The following is a 24236-nucleotide window of genomic DNA, read 5'->3' on the forward strand; positions in this document are numbered from 1 at the left end:
GTGAACTTCCAGATGTCCAAGCTGGTTTTAGAAAAGGCAGAGGAACCAGAGATCAAATTGCCAACATCCGCTGGATCATCAAAAAAGCAAGAGAGTTCCAGAAAAACATCTATTTCTGCTTTATTGACTAAGACAAAGCCTTTGACTGTATGGATCACAATAAACTGTGGAAAATTCTGAAAGAGATGGGAATTCCAGACTACCTGACCTGCCTGTTGAGAAACCTGTATACAGGTCAGGAAGCAACCGTTAGAACTGGACATGGAACAACAGACTGGTTCCAAATAGGAAAAGAAGTTCATCAAGGCTGTATATTGTCACCCTGCTTATTTAACTTATATGCAGAGTACATCAGGAGAAACGCTGGGCTGGAGGAAGCACAAGCTGGAATCAAGATTTCCGGGAGAAATATCAATAACCTCAGATATGCAGATGACACTACCCTTATGGCAGAAAGTGAAGAGGAACTAAAGAGCCTCTTAATGAAAGTGAAAGAGGAGAGTGAAAAGGTTGGCTTGAAGCTCAATATTCAGAAAACTAAGATCATGGCATCTGGTCCCATCATTTCATGGGAAATAGATGGGGAAACAGTGGAAGCAGTGTCAGACTTTATTTTTGGGGGCTCCAAAATCACTGCAGATGCTGACTGCAGCCATGAAATTCAAAGACGTTTACTCCTTGGAAGGAAAGTTATGACCAACCTAGACAGCATATTAAAAAGCAGAGACATTACTTTGTCAACAAAGGTCTGCCTAGTCAAGGCTATGATTTTTCCAGTAGTCATGTATGGATGTGAGATTTGGATTATAAAGAAAGCTGAGCACAGAAGAACTGATGCTTTTGAACTGTGGTGTTGGAGAAGACTCTTGAAATCCCTTGGACTGCAAGGAGATCCAACCAGTCCATCATAAAGGAAATCAGTCCTGGGTGTTCATTGGAAGGACTGATGTTGAAGCTGAAACTCCAATATTTTGGCCATCTGATGTGAAGAGATTTGAAAAGACCCTGATGTTAGGAAAGATTGAAGGCAGGAGGGGAAGGGGACAACAGAGGATGAGATGGTTGGATGGCATCACCGACTCAATGGACATGAGTTTGAGTGAACTCTGGGAGTTGGTGATGGACAGGGAGGCCTGGCGTGCTGTGGTTCATGGGGTCTCAAAGAGTCAGACAAAACTGAGCGACTGAACTGAACTTCTAACTCTTATTTTTCTTCTAACTCAACCAGTTAGTGAAAACGACTCTATTAAACATATATACATAAAATTGGTATGTGAAAACTGTACAGTTTGCTCTCCATGTCCTTGGGTTTTGCACTTCTAGGTTTAATCCACTGTGCCACTGATCCACAGTTGGTTAAATCCATGGATGCAGAACCCGTGGGTGTGGAAACCCGTGAAAACAGAAGGCCTTCTGTATTCATTGTGCTTTCTGCCATTTTATGTAAGGAATTTGCACATCAGTAGATTTGTCATCTGTAGGGGCTTCTGGAACCAAAATGTGGGGGGACGTCTGCACTGCAGTTAGAAATACAGACAAAAAACCATGCTGAAAAGTTTCCTGTTCCTCAAAAGGAAACTAAAGACCTTAGAAAATATTATTCATTAATCAGACGAACTTTCTAACTATTCAGTCTCTTGGAAAGCTGAATCTAAATGGTTGAAAGACAAGAGAATCAGAAAAGTTAGAGAGCTGATATACACTTGTGTTCTAACTAATCAGATTCTACATCAGTAAGAGTCGGTTTGTGGATTGGATCCCAGACATTAACCCCACTGCCTGGAACTGCAGACACTAGGAAGAGGATTGGCCATAGAAGGAATATCGCAAAAGTCTCCTCTGAGACCTGGGCTCCCCAATTGCTATAAAGAGAGAGCCCCAGGCTCCATGACCTTTCACAAAGAAGGCACAAGTCAGGTTTTTGTCTCAGAACCAGATGTAGCAGAGAAACAAGTTAACGAAAGAAGGAAGCTATCCATGCTCAATGGATTGGAGGAAGGAGTGATAAATATTGAAAAAAAGAACAGTTGAGAAATAAACTTACAGAGTTCACAGTTTTTCAGCCTTTTATATTTTATAAATATATAGTAATACATATTAATAACATACGTGTGTGTGTGTGTGTGTGTGTGTGTTTAGTTGCTAAGTTGTATCCAACTCTTTGTGACGCCCTGGACTGCAGCATGCCAGTCTTTCCTGTCCTTCACTATCTCCTGGAGTTTGCTCAAATTCATGTCCACTGAGCCAGTAATGCTATCTAACCATCTTATCTTCTGCCACATAAATATATTTTAAAGAGGTTTAAGCTGGTTAAACAACTCATCAAGACCCAGGTAACACTGGTTTTACTTTTCCCATCTGTATTTTATCTCAGTTTCCAGTTGTAAGCGGCTAATGGTTTTGATTATTCAAATCCATATAGTAAGAATGTACATGTAGCCAACTCGTAATGACCTCCTTATTGGACTATTCTAAAAAAGGTCAATTATCAGTCTCCCAGTTTTGTCATAAACCATAATTTTGAGAGGGCTCCTCCAAGAATTATTGCAACATTACTGTAACAGCAACACAGTGAAACAGAAAAGTTAATCTCTTTCTGTATGTTTTAGTGCCCAAATCCCAGCCCCGATATGAATAATCACAAGTTTATTTTGGATCTGCTTTTTAAAACCAAATTTGAATATCTACCTGAAAAATCCTTCCAAAATCTGCAGGCTGTTCCATCTGTATTTGCCCTTTTCCAGCTGACCCACACTGTATCATGTGCTTCTCATAGATCTGACCTTTATTTAGCAAACCCCTCTTGGACCTTGTGAGATCTTAGTTTTCAATCTTCAGTACTCAGGTTCCCAACCCGAGGCACCAGTGTATTGATATATAGTGTGTACTCTCTGTCCCTCATCTCTGAAGATCCCAGACAGGCACCAGCCTCACTTAGGACTGTCTCCATGTATTTTTCTTTTGGTTCAGTTGACATTCTGTAGTGTAATCTTGGGAGAAAACCCATAGGGATTTATATGTTTACCTGAGAGGTATACACTAAGTCTTTAGTAAATAAAGCAGGCATAATTACAAAAACATAGCTTAAAAATTAAGTCATTCACTATTAAAGGATAATTCAAACAAAATCAGCAAGTAGAGAGATTTGTTAAATCAATTTTCTGAAGTAGCCCTAATAAAAGGTGACAGAATAAAATATAAAATTGATGTCTTTTGACTTCTTTTGTCTCCAACAGATTTGTGACTTTTTTCTACTAGATTAAGCATATTTTCCTAATAATTGGTACACTGGAGATTAGTGCATTTTTGTTAACTTTTTAAAGAATCTTAAGGATTCAAAACTAAACTAACATACTTAAAATACTATTGAGCCATTGTATAGAAAGTTCAAGTAATTCCCTGGTGGTCCAGTGGTTAGGACTTGGCACTTTAACAACAGTTTTCTGGGATCGGTCCCTGTTCGGGGAACAAAGATGGAGCAGGCCACTTGGCCGAGCCAAAAACAAAAAGGAGGAAAGCTCATTCACTTTGTAAGAGTGTTTCTTTTTCACTTGTAGGTACATCAATGACCTAAAGGCAGTCCAAAGGCTACTCTTCATCCTCTGAAGGAAAACCCGAGGTATGTTCCTTATCTTCAGAATAAGGCACACACTTCTTAGCATGGTGTGGAAGACCCTTCAAGGTCTCCAGAAGCAAGCAGAGTTCTCAACTCTGGTTCCTCCCACCCCTCCCCATTCCTCAGTCTATTACACAGCCTCACTAAATGACCTGTAATTCCCAGAAAATGCCTCAGTCCTTTTATCTGGTGCTTTACACAGCCTCAAATCCACTCCTCTCCATTCGCTGGGCCCCCTCCCTTGCCTCCAACCTGTTACCTTTCAGTTCAGTTCAGTTCAGTCGCTCAGTCATGTCCAACTTTTTCCGACCCCATGAATCACAGCACGCCAGGCCTCCCTGTCCATCACCAACTCCCAGAGTTCACTCAAACTCATGTCCATCGAGTCGGTGATGCCATCCAGCCATCTCATTCTCTGTCATCCCCTTCTCCTCCTGCCCCCAATCCCTCCCAGCATCAGAGTCTTTTCCAGTGAGTCAACTCTTCGCATGAGGTGGCCAAAGTATTGGAGTTTCAGCTTTAGCATCAGTCCTTCCAATGAACACCCAGGACTGATCTCCTTTAGAGTGGACTGGCTGGATCTCCTTGCAGTCCAAGGGACTCTCAAAGAGTCTTCTTCAACACCACAGTTCAAAAGCATCAATTCTTTGGTGCTCTGCTTTCTTCATAGTCCAACTCTCACATCCATACATGACCATTGGAAAAACCATAGCCTTGACTAGATAGACCTTTGTTGGCAAAGTAATCTCAGACATCCCCTTTCTCAGATTGTCTGAGTTTCCTGGAGAACCCTCATAGAGATGTCTGGGCTTCTTCCCTGGGAATCAGTATGTCTTGCTCACACTTCCTGAGCCTGGAAAAGGACCTATCACTTCCAGGCACCTACCAGATTATGATAAATGAACCAAGGAACCTTCAAGTTCAGGACCTGAGAAGTAACTTCCTGAAACGTGTGAGGCTCACCTGCTTTCGCATCACATCTGTAGCCTGCATGATGTAGCGAGGAGGCAGTCCGTGGCTTCTGGCCAGAATGATGGCCTGCTCCAGGGTCACACTCAAGGTGCACCTGTGGACAAAATCAAGGGCAAGTCAGACCTCACCAGTAACTGTTAATGTTCTTCAAGACAGCTGGGGTTGCCAATGAAAGGCGGAACAATATGCCTCCTGGGAGAAGTACTCATTTTCCCATGGGTATCTATCTCCCGTGTACTAATGAAGTATGCATGTTAACAAACTTCTGTTTGTTTTTCTCTTGTTAATCTGTCTTATTACAGGAGTCTCAGCTAAGAAGTCAAAAGAGTAGAGGGAAATTATTTTTCCTCTTCTCTTACATGAATTTCAAAATCAAATTCAAAGCAACTAGACAATGAACCATTTTTTTTTCTATGTAGAACACCTGTTTAAAAATAGCTTTTAGAGGTAAACTGCTGGGGTCCTAAATTAAGTATTTGCATTTAAAACAAACCCATAAGGAACTCTTTTTAGGAGGGAGCTTATACATAGAAAATTTAAGTAAGTAGACTTAATAAGCTTTCTTATCAGATATTAATCTTTACTGACGTTTCATGTACTTTAAAGGAAATGACTCACTAATACTCTTCACTCATGTCCACATTTTCATGGTTAATAGACTTACGTTGATTTATATATGATATTTTAGAAAAAAGTGAAATTAATATTCACTGAGGTCAGAATTTTTTTAAAGGTGTGTTTCTTGAACACAATCTAACAAGACTGTAAACTTTTGAAAAGGTACTCCTAATGAGTTATTCAGCAATGTGGTGCCTAGAACAGACTGAGAAAATTCACAATTTAGTCCTGAATTCAGTGACTGGCGAGCCCTGGTCCTCTTCCTTTCCTTTAAGGCCTTTCTTTCACTTCTTCCACATTTTTCTCTATAGCAACTCTTAGGGATCTATGAACCCTCTATGCTTGTTCACATTTTCAAGTCTCTGAATTGCTTTTTAGGGGTACTTTCTGTACACATTTCATAAAAATGCTACTTCTAGATGTTTGTCCTAACATCTATATTAGTGGCTTTTGTTTCATTTTTACATCGATTGATATTTATTGTTTTTCTCTACACTTTCACATTTACCTCCCTGTGGTTTGGTACTTTACACGTGCATTTTTCTAGATCTGCTTAGAATTTCCCACAAATTAAAGTTCTACAGTGCAATTGCTTATATGTGACAAATATCTAGGTCATTAATCCATGTTTGTGAGGCTATACCACAGGAGCCCATGTACACCTGGTAGGTTCAGATACTGATGAATTACGAAAAAGGAGAAAGGGACTTGAAACATTACGGCTGCAATTTTGGAAAGAATCTGACAAAACACAGCCATATTATGAGACATAACTGTACTCTAGGGAGAAATATGATCAGTTCCATTGGCTGTTAAATGACATGAAAAGCAGTTTTCTTATTAACATTACAGAGAACTCTTTAGCATTAAGAACACATATTCAGATGGGCTGAAGTTTTATAATTAGCCTCTGTGTTATGGTATGAGCTTCCTTGATGGCGCTGATAGTAAAGAATCTGCCCACAATGCAGGAGACCCATGTTCAATGCTTGGGTCATGAAGATGCCCTGGAGAAGGCGAGAAGGGATTGGATACACAGTTCAGGATATGATGTTTATAAATATTCAGTGTGCAAGTTTGATAATAATATATAATTGTCCTTTTACATGTACCTCCGTGCACATGCCAATGAAAGTCAAGAGCTATAATTGAGAGTTCATGTTTAAAAAAGAATCAATTTTTACAAAGCATTTAATTGTCAGCTTACTCAACATACAACATAACCTTTTTCTCCTTCTGAAGGGCTCCTGTACTCCAATTTTAAGTCCTTATTGATCCTAACATTTTAATCAATAATGTTCATTACACCAGCTGAATGAAGCTAAGAAAAAAAAATCTTTATCTTTTTCTCATCACACTGAAATATGTCTTTGCTTCCCGATAAAGGTTGACTTGCCCTCCTCAACTTATAACAAACATTCAGTTATTGTGGAGGACTTTCAACAGGCAGCCTGTATTATCCACTTTCTTAATCTTTTTAAACTGATTTATTTCTCTCTACATCAAGCTGTCGTAAACAGCAGTACAGCAGCAAATTATCTGCCAGAGACTTTAAAAGGCTTTACTGTAATTTTCCGATCAATCAACATGGGCAGTAACATGCTCTTGGGCAGGGTACCTCAGAGTCACATCTTTAGAACCAATCACGTGTGTGCATGCCTGTGTGCTAAGTCGTTTCAAGCATGTCTGACTCTGTGCGATCCTATGGACTGTAGCTGGCCAGGCTCCTCTGTCCAAGGGATTCTCCAGGCAAGAGTACTGGAATGGGTTGCCATGCCCTTCTCTAAGAACCAATCACACACATCATCTAATAGAAAAATCTACCTTAAAAATAATACATATGTTTTCTTTCATCAGCATGTCAAAACAGGATGCCTTTTCATACTAACCACTGAGTACCTTTCAGTGAGTTTCCAAGATTAATTTGAAATTTTTAAAAAGTGAAAAATTTTAAAAGAGACAGCCAGATCAACATGGGAAATTTTGCCTATTTGATTCACAGTTTATTTATCCAATGGAAGTCTAGTTTTCCCATCACAGCATCACAGTTCTCTCATAATTCAGCGTGTGTAAGAGCGCCCAGCACTAAGCCCACAGCCCTTGGTCAATACACCATTATTCGCCTCACAGCTTTTTATCTTCTCTTGACTATCTCAATCTGAATGTCAACTGGAAAAATTCAGCATTTGCAAGAAGCATTTTGATTCTGGCATTCTCTGAAATATTTCCGATCTAGAGTGGCACTTAGTTTTTTGATGATGCATAAATGAAAACTCAGAGTTGGGCTTTACAAGAGAACACTGGATTTTATAGATACTTGTCTGATTACCAGCGAGTCTGTCCTGCTCACTGGGCAAGAGAAAGAAGGAAGTAGACCAGAGGTGGGGAATCCTGAGCAAATCTCATTCCATATGAGATTCCTTGTCTGAACCTCCAATTTCCTTTCTTGAATTATCTCTGTTCACACATTAGGGAGTTAAATTAAAATATAAAAACATGCTAAGAAGCTTCAGTCACGTTTGACTCTTTGTGACCCTATGAACTGTAGCCTGCCAGGCTCCTCTGTCCCCGGAATTCTCCAGGCAAGAATGCCAGAGGGGTTGCCATGCCCTTCTCCTAGGGATCTTTCTGACCCAAGGATCAATAGATTCTTTACCATAGTGCCACCTGGGAAGCCCAAAATAAATCTAAATTTTTATTCCATCCTGGAAAACATGGGTTCTGAACTGCTCAGCTTCTTCTAGTTGCAATATCATTTTTAAAATGTAAACAATTCTTTCCCTGAGAATCACAAAAATAAAAAAAATAAAGGCCACAGTGTGGAATCTGTCCTTCATAAAAAGGCAAATATAACATATACACTGAGGAAAGCTGTTCCATAATTTTTGTAATAAGACATCCAAGTAATAGCTCTGCTTAGGGCATACTCCTGAGAATGTGCACTTGACAGGGCTGTGAAATTATGCAGAAATTGTGCATTCCCCATAGAAAGAAAAAGGAGAGGGTCAATACACCTGTGCAAATAATGAATAAATCTTCTTGACATATTTCATATTAAAAATAGATCCACATCACTCAGAGATTTAGCATAGTTTTCATATGATAAACGTAAGCTATGGCCAATGGGTTCAATTTAATTTGAAAGGCACTTTGATTTAGTGATGCTACGGAAGAGTCACAAAGAGGTTCCTTTCTATTCATTCATTCACTCAACAAACATTTTTGAGTGTCTACTTTCTACCTATAAGTACCATTAAGTTCTGGCAGAAGCAGATTTACTATCAAGCTGAAAAAGGCTGAATTTAATCTTTTACTATTAAAAACTCTAAAACTTTATTAATGTTATTTAAGACACTTAAACATATATTAACTTTATTATTCTTAGTTCAGACACTTAAGTATTTCAAAAATTTACTCATGATATTTAAAATATGGAGAAGCATGAACAAAAATATAAAATATATGCTAATACCTATTATACCAAAGTAGTGAAGTTATATGCATTTAAGAATAAATCTTAATTTACATGAAACTGAAAAAACAAGGTTGAGCTTCAGAGATCTTTATTTATAGGATCCCTAGCAAACTGTTTACTTAGTCATATGCTCTTACAAATTTGCAAAAGTGAAATGTTTTGACTGCAAGTGTTTATGACTGCTGACTTTTTAGGCCCCAACTTTCCTCTGTCATATTCTGGAATGTTCAAATGGCCATAGTTCTTTCTGGAACTGAGCTAAAGGGAGTCAGGGATGTGTTTAGCCGAGGTTTACTGGGACCTATGCATATGATTCAGGCTTCCCAGGGGGCACCAGTGGTAAAGAACCTGCCTGCAGTGCAGGAGATGTAAGAGACACAGGTTCAATCCCTGGATGGAGAAGATCCCCTGCAAGGAGGGCGTGGCAACCCACTCCAGTATTCTTGCCTGGAGAATACTTCTTGCTTGGATGGAGAAGCCTGGTGGACAACAGTCTATATAGGGTAACAAAGAGTCAGAGAGGACTGAAGCGACTTAGCATGCATACACTCATGAATATGACTCACAGTCACTTACAGTTAGGTTATTACAACATCCTGGTGTAGTAATGGACTCCAGAGTATTCTTACTGCCCACTGTACAGATTAGGGCTTCCCTTGTGGCTCAGTAAAGAATCTGCTGGTAAAGAATCCACCGGCAATGCGGGAGACCTGGGTTCAATCCCTGGGTTGGGAAGATCCCCTCGAGAAGGGAATGGTACCCACTCCAATAATCTGGTCTAGAGAATTCCATGGACTGTATAGATGGGGTCACAAAGAGTTGAACGTGACTGAGTCACTTTTACTTTCACTGTACAGATTCACCCAAGATTGAAAAGAAGGTGCTGGGCTCAAGGCTGTAATGCAATGTGTTCATATCCTGGGGTACCCAGGACTGGGTGTGGTGGAGAATAAGCAGGTTAGAATGTTACAGAACCCAGAAGCTACTCTGTGGAATATTCTTCCATACATACGGTTCACACACTAAAGAACTTTCTCTAGATTTTCATATTTGATGACAAGTTTTGAAATTTAAAATAATGCTGATGTTGAAATGCATGGTCAATTCTTCCATAAGATTATGATGCTATTAATTATGACATTAATAATTACATGAAGTTCATGACAAACTTCCACCAATATCTCCTTTATAAATTGGGGTTTGGTTGAAGTAGAGTTTACCTGACTATAATTTGGTACATGTTTCATATGAGTCTGTTATTTTTATTCAAATACTTTTCCCAACTGATCCTGGAACACGAGATATCAATTTTGTATGTCAAACTATAGAGTTAAGGGTCAGAAAAAGCATGTGAAATGGTCTCCCATTTGGCAGTCCTATTTCTTGATGCCAGGGCTCCACAATGATTGACATCCAAACCTCCCCCTCAACTGGAGAGACAAAGCTCAGCTCTCTAAATTGGTTTAAATGCACCATATTACATTTCAATCATTTATTAACTCGTATCTATTTACACTCTATTTGGTTCACTTTTGAGACTTCAACTCTTATCTGAAGCAAGTTATGTGTTCAGTTCAGTCGTTCAGTCGTGTCTGACTCTCCGCGACCCCATGAATCACAGCACGCCAGGCCTCCCTGTCCATCACCAACTCCCAGAGTTCACTCAAACTCATGTCCACACAGTCGGTGATGCCATCCAGCCATCTCATTCTTGGTTGTCCCCTTCTCCTCCCGCCCCCAACCTTTCCCAGCATCAGAGTCTTTTCCAGTGAGTCAACTCGTCGCATGAGGTGGCCAAAGTATTGCAGTTTCAGCTTTAGCATCAGTCCTTCCAATGAACACCCAGGATCGATCTCCCTTAGAATGGACTGGTTGGATCTCCTTGCGGTACAAGGGACTCTCAAGAGTCTTCTCCAACACCACAGTTCAAAAGCATCAATTCTTTGGCGATCAGCTTTCTTCACAGTCCAACTCTCACATCCATACATGACCACGGGAAATTGCTTTTTAATATGCTAATCTTTTAAGATGACTCATGACATTTTTAATAAATTAGATAAAAGATTCTCCATATCCAAGGACCTTCTATGTATTTGTTCATTTAGCAAGATCACAGATAAAAAACCAGTTTTACTCAAATTACATTTTAAAGCTCCAGAGCTCTAAAGCTACATTTAATGTTGACTCAATTTATACTGAACAAGGAAGCCCATCTCTGAAGGGTTGAAGTGCATCAAACTGAACACTTGGGGAGATGCGTCATCCCTTTTGGACCACAAGGGTGATGCAGTAACTCACGGTGAAACTGACATAGCAAACCAAAACAATGTGACATTTATGGCTTTGAGCTGTGGATTTATTTGCTGGCTTTCAGAATGTTCACAGTCAGGACCTCTAATGCTTTGTTTGGCAGCTAATCATTATAGTGTTCTCTCTTGGGGTGGTCCCAAACTTTGTCATTACTAGTGGAGAAGGATCCTTCAGATAGTTATAAACTGACACATTAAATAAAAACTATGAAAAACTAGTGCAACTAAGATCTCTGAATTTTTAGCAACAAAAATTTGCCTTAAATTCACATTATGTAGATGCTGAAGTTGAAAAAAAAAACTTAAAATGTAATTAAAAAGAGAAAAATTCAATCTTTAGCAAGGTATATTTTGTTTTTATTTCTCCATATTTTAAACATGCTTTTGAAACTACAGGAGAGATGAAGCATACATCACATGTCATTTTGACAACGTAAAAGAACTTATTCTGCTAGGGTCCCATCCATAGTCTTCTGAACCTGGAAAATATTGGTTAATTGTAAATGGACCATTTTGATGAGAGAATAGTGATAATTAATAGAACTGATGTAAGGCTAATGAATCAATATAGTATAATGTGTGATTTTCTTGCATTACCAAAACCCATTCAGAGTTGCTCATCAGAACCATGGTAGGAGCAGTGGTTCAATCCAGAGAAAGGGAAATGCAAGTCATTACTGATGAAAGAGAAAATCTATCATGTTTAGAAATTCTAAGGGAATCTGTGATTGGTTTTTTACTAAAATTTATTGTCTCTACAATTCAGTTATTACTGTACCACTTGAACAAATAGATGGCCAATGTAGAGTATAAAGAAATTAATTGCATATTTTAGGAGTTACCTGTAATACTGTTGGAACACATTAGGAATTCATGTAATATTTTTCAATAATTGTTTATTGAACGCTTACTTAATCCCAGGAAGTATACTAGTTCTAGTAAGGTTGCAATCAATACAGGCACTAGTCTGGCCTATTTGTGGTGGAGGTGACAGTAATATTAATGAAAGTTGCTAACATTTGTTGAGACTATACTACATGATGTGTATATATATATATATATACACACACACACATATATATACACATGCTGTATATATATATACACACACACACTGTCCTAAGTATGAGACATGAATTATTTTATGTAATTCTCAAAACAATACTCTGAGGTGCATGCTATCCTTAAAGTCAATTTACAGGTGAGAAAACGGAGTTTTGGAAACTTATGTAATGTGCCCAAACTCACAGAATTATCAGCAAATTCAAGCTCCAACCCTGGGGGTTTGCCTCTAATGCTCATATTCTTCATCCCTACACCTTTCAGACAAGTATAATAGAGCATGACCAACGGTATGATATGTGACCCAAACCAGGGCATCAGTGAGGAGCAGGATATGAGAACCATGGAAGGAGATGACTTCAGGGTACTGTGAATGGTAGAGTTGAAGTGTGGAGTAGAAGTAAGGAAAACCAGAGACCATACTGTGACGACTTTGTGTTTCAGGTTACCAAATGGAAAACCATTGAAATGTTTGCCTTTTCATCTGCATTTTCAAAAGATTACCTCCGAAGAATAGTGGGAAGAGACAAGATAAAAGGAGTCAGAGTGAGGTTGCATCAGTCTAGGCAAGAGATGACACTAGCAGTGCAGCTCAAGTGGAGAGATTTGAGAGACAGTAAGAAATACTAAGTGGACTTCCCTGGTAGTCCAGTGGGTAAGAAACTGCCTGCCAGTTCAGAGGACATGGGTTCAATCCCTGGTCCGGGAAGATCCTACATGCCACGGGGCAGCTAAGCCTGTGAGCCACAACTGCTGAAGCCAGTGCACCTAGAGTCCATGCTCTGCAACAAGAGAAGCCACCACAATGAGAAGCCCACTTGTCACAACTAGAGAAAGCCCACGCGCAGCAATGAAGACCCAGTGCTGCCAGAAATAAACAAGAAAATTAAATTTAGAATAGATCAATATTTCAATAGATGCAATAAAACAAACATATTTTTAAAAAGAAATATGAAATTAATAAGCATGAAAGATACTAGAGTAGATACCTTAGTAGATGGTTCTGGCACACATACATTTATCTCTTACAATTGATGAGTTTGGTTTGAATGGCTTGGGAGCTTATTACATAATCTGGAGGTGAAAAAATGGGTCATCTTAAATAACTAGAGAAAGATTACAGGAAAACAATAGTTTTAATCTTGACCACACCCACTCTGGGAAGGCTTTACAAAAATGGGAAGGTTGAAGACACTACAAATATTGCACATACACCTTTAAGGAATTAAATAATTTCTACATCTTATTTCTTCTAACAACTTTCTTATTTCTTTAAATGTTGGCACTTACATTAATATTTAAAAATCAGTAAATATGAGAATCTTGGATCGCACCAGACTTAATATACCCATTACTATACTGTGTCTTTTAAACAGTGTGTCTAAGAACTCACTCATTGGACAACTTAAATTATAGTAACTTTGTAGCACATTTCAAGAATTTTAAGATTGAGATTAAATAAGAGAATGTTAATGGAGAATCTCTAACTCATCTATATCCTCCAACTGCCTTTTTATTTATTATTACTATTATTGGCTCTGTTGAGTCTTACTTGTGGCTAGCAGGATATTTCCATGTAGCTCACAGACTTCTCTCTAGTTTTGGCATGTTAGCTCAATAGTTTCATGTGGGCTTAGTTGCCCCAAGGCATGTGAGATCTTAGTTCCTCGACCAGGGATTGAACTCGCGTGCCCTGCATTGGAAGGCATATTCTTAACCACTGGAGCACCAGGGAAGTCCCTGTTTTTAGTTTTTAATGGGTGAATAAGATGGGATCATGAGAAAAGCACAAGCAACAAGTATACAAGCATTTGGAAACTGAGCAGAATCATTTACATTTTCTTCACCAGGGAGAAATGTGCCTTTAGTCAAAGATTGTTGAAACTAGTTTGCCTTAGGCTTCCTAGGTTCAGATGCCGCTGCAAAGTGCACAAAACCAGAGGGTCGCAGGATCTTCCACCTGTATAAAAAACTTCTGGGTATGAGAGAGTGGTGGGCAAGTAGCAGTCGTAGTTACCGTCTCAGCTTATTTCACCTATTTCACCTTCTCTGGGATTGACATAGTCATTACTATCCTCTCCAAAACTTGAATGCTGCCCAGGTAACTTCAACTTAGTAAGGGATCCTGGAGAGTCACAGTTGATTAGATTCCTAATAACTTATTAGTGACAGTCACTTGAACAAGGATAATGGACCTGGCTTTTAATTAAAGAAGGGGAAAAGAAGCCTTTCATAGAATAAGGGAAATGGTTTCATGTTTTAAGATCTAAGTCTGTGTGATTCTAAATATAAGTGGCTATAACTATATAAAGACATATAATTCACGTGAAGAATATTATCAAATAATAGATTCTTTAGGTGTTCTTATACACAGACTCTGAGCCATGTATTTGACCTAAGGGAATTTTTTCCCTCTTATTCTAATGACTAAAGGCAGCATCACAGAAAAGATGGTGAAAATGAGGCAATACACATGAAAGTCGAGAGCTAAAAAGCAAAATTAAGACTCTTGTCATTGGGTGCAATTCTATATTGGGGCTAAACTCGCTGATTTAAGAATGGTTAAATATTTATTTCACTTTGTATTTATCTAGCTTCCCAGGGCTTCTCAGTTGGCACTAGTGGTAGAGAATCTGCTGATCAATGGAGGAGGCACAGGTTCCACTCCTGGGTCAAGAAGATCCTCTGGAAGAGGAAATGGCAACCCATGCCAGTAGTCTTGACTGGAAAATTCCATGGACAGAGGAGCCTGGAGGGCTACAGTCCATGGGGCTGCAAAGAGTCAGACATGACTTAGCAAACAGACACACACACACACACACACACACACACACATTTATATAGCACAAAATCAAATTAACCTTTATATTAATGCAAATTAATCCAAGTGAAATTTTGAAATAAATATTGAGTAAGTATTGAAATATTTAGCTAATTTATATAAAAAGTTTGCTAGAGAACATGTCTAATGTTGCCTTTTCCAGCGTCAGTCAAAATTGGTTTGGCATATGGTTCCTCAAACTCAGAAACCCCAACACATGCCTTTTAATTGTGGGTGTGTGTCTTCCATTTATCATATCTTTCTAGGAAATTATTCTGCTAACTATACTGCACTAGCACACACAAAAAAGTGAACATACTTTTCCAGGTACTTCAATTACATTATTATTGCACAAAAGAATTAAATATCACTGCTCAAGAAAGAAACATGTATTCCTGAATGCAGTGACTTCAGTGGGGCTTGTTTTGGGACACAGCAGTCATAATTGAGTATGTAATATTTCTGAGGGATCCAATTGAAGTGCTCAGACGGTCAGTCGTGTCTGACTCTTTGTGACCCCATGGACTGTAGCCTGTCAGGCTCCTCTGTCCATGGCATTCTCACAGCAAGAATCCTAGAGTGAGGTGCCATTTCTTCCTCCAGCGGATCTTCCCAACCTAGGGATCACACCTGAGTCTCTTACATCTCCTGCCTTGGCAGGCAGATTCTTTACCACTAGCACCAATATTTATGTCAGCTGTCTATTTCTTTGAGTCACTTCACTGAAAAAAAAAACAAAAAACCAATCTTGTGGCTCTCTTTCTCCTATTGTCCATATGAGAACTGGTGCCACACAATACGGCTGACTCGCTTCCCAAGCAGGAAACCTCAGACTTTTAAGCACCAGGAGAGCAAGGAGCTCTTACATCCCTAGTTTGGGGCAGCACAGAGTATGCCCCATAGCAATGTTCCATAAACAGCTATTCTCTCCCTCAATGAATGACTGTGCAAACAAATGCTAGCGCCTGATTCTTTCCAAGTACTAAATACTTGTCTCTATTTTAACATAAACTCTTGGTTTTGACTCAAGGGAAGAAGACTTCCCACCCTTGAATTCAAGGGGATCCAGTTCTGCTCTTCTTGAAGGACTTTCTATAAGCTATCAATGGAGGATTCTAAAAATAAGCTGTAATAGGATCCACTGTTGTGTGTATTCCACTTTTAAAAGATCAGAGGAATGAGCTCATACTTTTCATACTATTGTCATGCTATTGTGACTCATCATTGTGATTCTTCCAGCTTTATTGAGAATTGACATTGTGCTGGTTAAAGGTGTATATGTTGATTTGATACACTTACATGAGGTAAAATGATTACCACCGTAGAGTTAACTAACACCTCCATCCTATCACATTACTTATTTTTTTGTGGTGAGAATATTTAATACCTACTCCCTTAGCAACCACTGATTTTGTTTTAGATACAAGGTTTCCCCTACTTTAGTAGGTATGATCTAGTCTGCTTTCTAACTATGGTGCTGGAGAAAACTCTTCAGAGGCCCCTGGACAGCAAAGATATCAAACCAGTCAACCCTAAAGGAAATCAACCCTGAATATTCATTGGAAGGACTGATGCTGAAGCTGAAACTCTGATACTGTGTCCACCTTATGTGAAGAGCCGACTCACTGAAAAAGATCCTAATCCTGGGAAAGACTGAAGGCAAAAGGGGAATGGGTCAGCAGAGGATGAGGTTGTTAGATAGCATTGCCAACTCAATGGACATGAATTTGAGTAAACTCCGGTAGATAGTGAAGGACAGAGAAGCCTGGTGTGCTGTAGCCCATGAGGTTGCAAAGAGTCAGACATGACTTAGCAACTGAACAATAACAACAAAATGATCTAGTCAATTGTATTTCATATTTCTATCTCTGCAGTGAGAAGATGGATTCAGTATAAGAAACAGAGATTAAGACAGAAACAATTGAGTATACACTATTGCCAGGCCCTTCACTAGATGCTTTCACATATAGTGCTCACTTAATTCTCATGTCATCTTTTTCAAAAAGAAATTATTATTTCCATTACACCACTAAGTCTCTAAGAGACCAGGTGATATAATCATGGTCACACAGCAGGTAACAGGATTCAAAACCAGTTTTCTGATTCAAAATCTAGGACTGCGTCCATTATACAAAAATCACCTCATAAAGATCATTGCATTTAGAGACTCTCAGCTCCCCAGATGCATAATTCAGCAGTCCCAATCTTGGTCTCAGCATTTGTATGCTCAGTGCATCATTCAGGCAGAGACTAATGCAGCCAGCCCAAACCACTTCACCATGAATGTGTACTTTCTCATACTGAAATGTGTTCATGATTAAGAAACTAGATTCACAGATTGCTGAACAATTATATTGACTGTAAATCAATCAAGTAGTAAAAATAAACTGAAAGAAGATCATGTTCCTTCTCTACTACAGATTTGTATTTTTCTATATGAAATGTATGTAAGGCATGTTCATTGCTGCAGGAATCTTATTTATTCTGGCTTCTAATTACTTTTCACTACTGAGCACAGGGCACCACTGTGAAAAGTCTATCGACACCAGAAGGCAGCATCCAATTGAAGAAACGAATTGTTTAATGTTTCAGGGTGTTATTTTCCCTGGTTCTTTTTATTATACTTCACACCGAGGAAAAACTATACATCAGAGGGTTAAGGCAGGATGTTACTCAGGAATCAATCCTGAAGCGACTAGTAAGGTTCAACACATGCAGAGTGTCTGCAAAATTTATATGGAAAGCCCACTGCAGATCTATTGATCCCTCACATCTTGGTCACCCTGAGCAATGTGTTTGTGACAAATGAAAAGCTTAAGAAAATTGCCACCAGTCAGCAGGGATTTCAAAAACCCAACACCTCTGTCCTTTATTCCTTATAACAGAAGAGGCACTTTTCTTAATGAAACAAGTAAATATTTTTAAATGTGAAAAACAGGCAAACAGCTATTTGTTTTAAAAAATAAATAATACACTTACAGACATATGTGTGTGCACGTGCTCAGTCGTGTAGGACTCACAGGCGATCCCATGGACTGTAGCCTGCCAGACTTGCCTGTTCATGGGATACTCTAGGCAAGAATACTGGAGTGGGTTACCATGCCCTCCTCCAGGGAATCCTTCCCACCCAGGAATCCAATCTGCATCTCTTACGTCTACTGCACTGGCAGGCAGTTTCTTTACCACTAGCACCACCTGGGAAGCCCATTCAACATTATTATTTGACTCTTGTCAAATAGACAGTGCTCATGAAATCTTCTGTACCAACTCCTATGGTTCACAGTCTGAGAGCTGAAAGACAGGGGTTAATGAGTATTTGAAAAGAAAGCAGAGACATGGCAGGCGGAGAGTGGCACCATAGAAAACCACTGAACAGAATGGAGAAGCAGCGGGCAACAGCTGGAAAGAGATCCTGGCAGCAGAAGCAGAGCCAAATTGAATACTCTGGCTCACTCCATATATCTTAAGGCAAAAAAGCAATCGTGTTTAAGGGGCACATTGTCAGCACTGCACAGAGAATAAGCCATGAAATTCCCATTAAAGATAATAGGACTTTTCTATTGCAACTTTCAGTACATTTTCAGAAAGTTCTCAATGTCTACCCTTAAACTAGGCTTCAAAATCAACTGCCAGGCATACACATTCCATAGCCCTCATTCTCTTCTCATCAAGCACATTAAGGCAAGTTCTACTCTGACATGCTTCATTGCTGTGGTGATAGCAGAGGCAATTATGGACCTTTGGGGGACGGGTAACTGAGCACTTGGCCACAGTAGGAGGTGTTTGCTAGGCTGAAAATGTACATGAAAATGAAACATCTGTGGGTAAGGTAGGACCTTCATGACCACAGCCACCAGGTTTGAACCTGCTTCTTTGCATTTAAAATGATCCAGCCTGGGACCCTTTCTCCAGTCGATTTCACTTCGGTTTTGGTTTTATTTTTGGAATTTAACTGAATAGGTGAGGACCCTAATCCTGGCTACCCAAAGGTCCTCAACACTCCCTCTCTAGTCCATTTGTTTTGGCTACTGGACTTTTGTCCTCAACTCTTGCAGGTTTTTTGATGACACCAATGCTTAAGGGGTGTCCAGTATGTGATTTTCATCTGTCGCCCCCATCCTGTGACAGGATGATTGTTCTCTTTGACCCATTTATACAAGATACTAAGCAGAACTTTGGGTATTTTTCATTCCTTTCTTGTAGATCCTACAGTGCTTTATTCTGAGGCTCTTGGGTGTACAGGGGACTGGTGGTAGAGAATCAAGGAATCTTAATGCTTTTTACACTCTCCCAGGTGATCTTTTCTCACCTTCCAGAGTTGGCAGCTGAGTATTTCTGTTATTACACTTCTCTGCCTGTTCCTGGAATACCTCTTCCCTGCTCCTAACACCTGAAGCATGTTCCCAGAAAACTCTTAGTACTGTTTTGCATTACCCTTTGAGATTATATATATACTTGATTATTTATTGTTATATACACAACTTTAGTCCTTGCTGAGTATGAATCCATCAAAGGACTTCCCTATATAGGTACGGCTTCCCAGGTAGCACAGTGGTAAAGAATCTGCCTACCAATGCGGGAGACTCAAGAGACACGGGTTTAATCCCTGGGTTGGGAAGATCCCCTGGAGGAGGAAATGGCAACCCATTCCAGTATTCTTGCCTGGAAAATCCCATGGACAGAATGGAACCTGGCAGACTACAGTCCATGGGGTCACAGATATGATTGAGCGCACACACACACGCATAGGTACACCATGGACATCTAAAACTCAACATGTTATAAATTAAGGCAACATCTGCCTCCACAATCCCTTCAAAGACAAATGAATATCCTCCCCACCCCACCACAGCAGCCTCCCGCCCCTCCGTCTTTCCACACTGATGTTAACTGCAAATTGGCACTTGCCATTTACCGCTGCTGCTGCAGCTGCTAAGTCGCTTCAGTCGTGTCTGACTCTGTGCAACCCCACAGACGGCAGCCTACCAGGCTCCTCCATCCTTGCGGTTCTCCAGGCAAGAACGCTGGAGTGGGTTGTCATTGCCATCTACCTCTATAAGGATTAAATCATGTGCTAATGCGACTTAGCAGCAGCAGCAGCAGCAGCAATGCAGCTGCTGACTTTCAACATCCCCTTGAAAGGAGTTCAGGGTGGAGAGCAGAAATGAGACACCTTATGCTTGGGAGGAAAAACTGGCAGGACGGGTCTTCAGATAGACATTTTCAGAAGCTGATTTTATGAGCCCAATTTGTGTATCTCCTTACATCTAGAAAAGCACTGAAATCCTTCATGGTGATGACTGCTCTTCATGACTAGCAGAAACCTCCTGGAAAAATATGTGCTTGGTTGCATGTATTCTCCCTTCACCAAAACCTTATATATACCAGCCTCCCCCGCAGCTTCTGTAGAGCAGTTTCTCAGAGCTATCTGAGGTACTGTCTCCCAGGCTGCAGTCCTCATTTTGCCCCAGATAAAACTTAATTTGCAACTCCCATGTTGAGCAATTTTTTAAGTCTACACTGGAATAGTCAGCCTCTCTCTCCCCTGTTCTCTACTCCTCACCAGTTACCCAGTTCTGTGTACTGCCGTTCCACACTTTTCGCAAGTGTTTTCCCTTCTAACTATGTGCCCAGGCCTTAGTTTTGGACCTCATCATGTGACTGAAGTCCTGTAAAATCCTGGCTGTCTCCCTGCCTCCCTCCTTGTCCCTTTGTAGACCATGGTACTGATCTTCATTTTAAAATATTTTTCAAGTATCTAATCATTTTTTTTTTTTTTTGCTAAAAGTCCTTCACTGGCTTCCTAGAGCCTCTGGGAGGGAGTCCCCAACTTTAAACTCAGTAGGCAGGGCGTTCCATGCACCAATTCCTGTCTTTCTCTCTCCTTTCATCTCCCAGGACGGCTTCCTCCTCATTTCACTGTCCAGAAATAGCAAACTCTTTACTGTGAACTTCAGCCCCTTCCTATGCTATTTCACACCCCTCAGTATTATATTTTCATACCATTCCTTTACAGGGAAATGTCCTCCTCCATTTCTGTCACATGGTAAACACTATCCATGCTTTAAAACTTGTAACAGGTGTTACATTACATCCTTCCTGCTTAAAAGGATTGAAATCTCACTTCTCAGTATTCCTCCAGAGGATTAGATGACCTAGTGCCCACTTGAAATTAACATCATAGAGGAAGAAATTGCTGCTTCCTCCCATCAGCTGCCTCCACATCACCTGCTCTTCTGCTCCAGGTCACACAGAAAAAGAGGCAATTCTGAAAGTGCTGGCCAATGAAACATTTATATTGGTGAGACACCCATACTTCTTCCCTCCTCTGGAGGATAGAAAATTTGGCTTATGACAGTTATTAGAGCACTTATAAAACCACTAGCCGTGAAATCCTCAGGAATACATCTTAGAGAATGACTGGAACTTTGCTTTTTATATAATTTTGCAGGTTTAGGGAAAACAATAGCTTCAGTTTCTTTCAAATAAAATTTGCAGAATCATGCCCTGTTTAACACTGTAATTTAAAGTTGATTCTACACTTGTCACTTTCAAATAGCTCAGTTTCAGAAATGTAAATACTTAAATTTTACTAGTTAAATAGAAAAATTGTGTTTGGCAAAATCCAATGAAATATCACTTATAATTATGTATTTAGTTTATTTTCTCAAGATATGTTGAATGTAACTAGAATTTTCCAATATTAATAATAGAAGGTAATAAGGTATAAGCTCTGACTTTATAAGTATTGACATTAAAGCTTGCCTACCCAATAACACATGATTACTGGCAGTCTGAGCTGGAAACCACTACGATAAGAAGTGACTCATAATTACTGTTTTATTCTTCTTTCACAGTAATCTAATGAAAGCGATGAACATTTTTAAATAGAATAATTTAATGTGCTAATTTATTAAGATTTCAATCAACTGCAAAGAAAAATTCAGGAAATAAAACATATATGCAAATGGTCACCTCTTTGGGGTAAAGAACTTTAGTAAGAGATAATGGAAAAAGGTAAAAGAATGAAACTTCTATTGTATTTGAGATATTTGATTTCTTCCTGTAATTCTAAGAGAATAAATTTACTTATCTGGTTGCTTAAATTAGCATAAACTGTGGAGTTTTATTTGCCTACTTTACAACTTAGTATAATTTGAAAATCTGGGTTTACTCTTCTTTCTTCTCCCCTAGCTTTCAACAGAAGCATAATGAACAAATCTCATATAAATTTAAAGTATACAGCTTGGTGATTTGACATACACCTGCATTGTAAGATATTCTTCACAGTTAAGCTAATTAACGCATTGACCACCTGACTTTGTTACCATAGTCTTTGCCATTGTTGTTGTTTTCCTTTCCTCTTTTGGTGGTGAAAGCACTTAAGATACTAGCAAATGTCAAGAATATAATACAATATTAGGTATATTCACATTGTTATGTCAGATCTCCAGAATTAGTCATCTTGTGTAGCTGAAACTTTGTACCCCTTGACCAATGACTCCCCATTTTCCCCCTCCTCCCCATAATTCTATTTTCTGCTCCTTTAAGTTTGCCAGAGTAACAAAGATGTATACTTATAGCATAAGTAAGATATATTTTGTCTTTCTCCCAGAGCCCTATTATTATAGCATTTTATTTTTTCCCTTCTAAAGATTGGTACACAATTTTATATTTTCACTGTCTTTTGGTTTCATTCATTAATTATTTTATTTACTAGATATTAACAAAAGGGAAAAGTTGCATTGGCCATAATCAAATTATAACTGTTAAAGAAGAATAATCAAAACTGCAGCCATATCTAACGACAATTTTAAATATCACTACTCACTGACACTATCACTCATTGCTACTACTATCCTTATACAAAATAAGTGCTTGTACTTTTAGATTCCTGACTATAAGAGCATGATTTTAGGACTTCTTGCTGGGAATGTACAGGATCCTGGTCTCATCAGTTACCAGTTTCTTCTGTTCTAGTTAGCCATCTTTCTGGAGATTTAAAATTCAAGTATTTTCACTAATTTTATTACAGAAACTTCCAACTCGTTTTTGGGCAAAAAATAAGTGGATACAATTTAAAAACTACATTTGCTTATAGCAATCATTTACTTTTACCCTCCCATACCTAGAATCTAAACTACATACAGAAATCCCCAGAGTAAATCTACTCCTTGTGTTTGATGCTTTTTGTTGCAGCTTCATCATCTTCTCTGTTAGGACTCTGATCACCTACGCCAGGTTACCTTGAGTGCTCCACTTTTATAAGAGTCTGCATTCCTTCCCCTGGCCTATTTGTCAATTTGCCCTTTGATGTCATGGTGATGACAGAATAAAATATTGCTAAGAAAGAGTTCTTTAAAGTCAAAAGTGGTTTTTAAAATTGTTAATTGATAGTTCCCTTAAAAAAGAATTGAAAAAATTGTTTATATGATTTAAGAATCACCACACTGTTTATTTTCATTTTAAATAACTTTCATTAACCAAACTAGTAATACAGATTTCTCTTTAGTTGTTTTTAATTCCTGGATTTCATTTTTTTGAAAAATGCTGCGAGTCATATTTTGGTTTTTATTTTATGGTCACATGATGGGTTTTGTACATTTCTGCTGGAAGACGGATGACTGAGAATTTAACCACCCTCTGCAATACTATCCAATGTGAAACTATGTCTCAGTTTCTAAATAACCAACTAAGAAATGCATCTTGGAAATATACTCCTTTTCAGTTAGAAACTTCATATACATAGTTTTTTAGCTCCTAAAGCTTTATGTATGTTAAAATGAGTTTCCAGAATGTATAAAAGAAAAAGCAGTCCAACACTGGAATACATAAATGGCAGCCAGCTGGCTCATTATCATCATGCTTTTTAATAATGAGAATAGGCCTTGCCATAGACTGTTTCCTCCTCATACCTGCGTGGGATTCAAAACAAGGTGGCTACGGTGCCACTGCTGCAGGTGCTGGTAAACCCCTGACACAGTGAGCCAGCCCCTTCTGATGCTGCTGTTCACATCCCCCACTGGTGACTGAACACCAAGTATATTAGCTAATGATGGGCCTTGTTTCCTGGAAGAGAGTCATCTTCACAACAAACTTGAAGATAAAAGGTAATTTATGGGTACAGATCTCCAAGGCTTTGGTGCTCAGACATCACAGGTGGGTCAGACGTGAGGCCTGGGCTCAAGAGACCCGTCTTCCTGCAGGATCATCCCAGAATTCCTACACCACTGAAAATCCGTCATGAATAGATTAAAAGAAAGGAAAGGAAAGTGAAGTTGCTCAGTCGCGTCCGACTCTTTGCGACCCCATGGATTGCAGCCTCCCAGGCTCCTCCGTCCATGGGATTTTCCAGGCAAGAGT

General features: G+C 39.2%; 1 protein-coding gene and 1 long non-coding RNA gene across 8 annotated transcripts in view; one reads left to right on the top strand and one right to left on the bottom strand.

The window, feature by feature from the left end:
- Positions 1-24236, top strand: part of LOC148775249 (uncharacterized) — an 81980-nt gene that overhangs the window by 20154 nt on the left and 37590 nt on the right. For all 4 annotated transcript variants that reach the window (XR_016039349.1, XR_016039350.1, XR_016039348.1 and 1 more), the window contains exon 2: positions 3558-3619. This is a non-coding gene — a long non-coding RNA (uncharacterized LOC148775249). The remainder of the gene's footprint in view (positions 1-3557; positions 3620-24236) is intronic.
- Positions 1-24236, bottom strand: part of PREX2 (phosphatidylinositol-3,4,5-trisphosphate dependent Rac exchange factor 2) — a 293115-nt gene that overhangs the window by 15528 nt on the left and 253351 nt on the right. For all 4 annotated transcript variants that reach the window (XR_008686780.2, XM_055432691.2, XM_055432693.2 and 1 more), the window contains one exon: positions 4580-4682. Coding sequence is in view for 3 of the 4 variants with exons in the window: in XM_055432691.2 (XP_055288666.2) it covers positions 4580-4682 (103 nt within the window). In the remaining variant the exon portion in view is untranslated. The remainder of the gene's footprint in view (positions 1-4579; positions 4683-24236) is intronic.

Source organism: Moschus berezovskii, chromosome 16, assembly GCF_049115385.1.
Source record: "Moschus berezovskii isolate FMDL1 chromosome 16, NW_MosBer_1.0, whole genome shotgun sequence".
Classification (NCBI taxonomy): Eukaryota; Metazoa; Chordata; class Mammalia; order Artiodactyla; family Moschidae; genus Moschus; species Moschus berezovskii.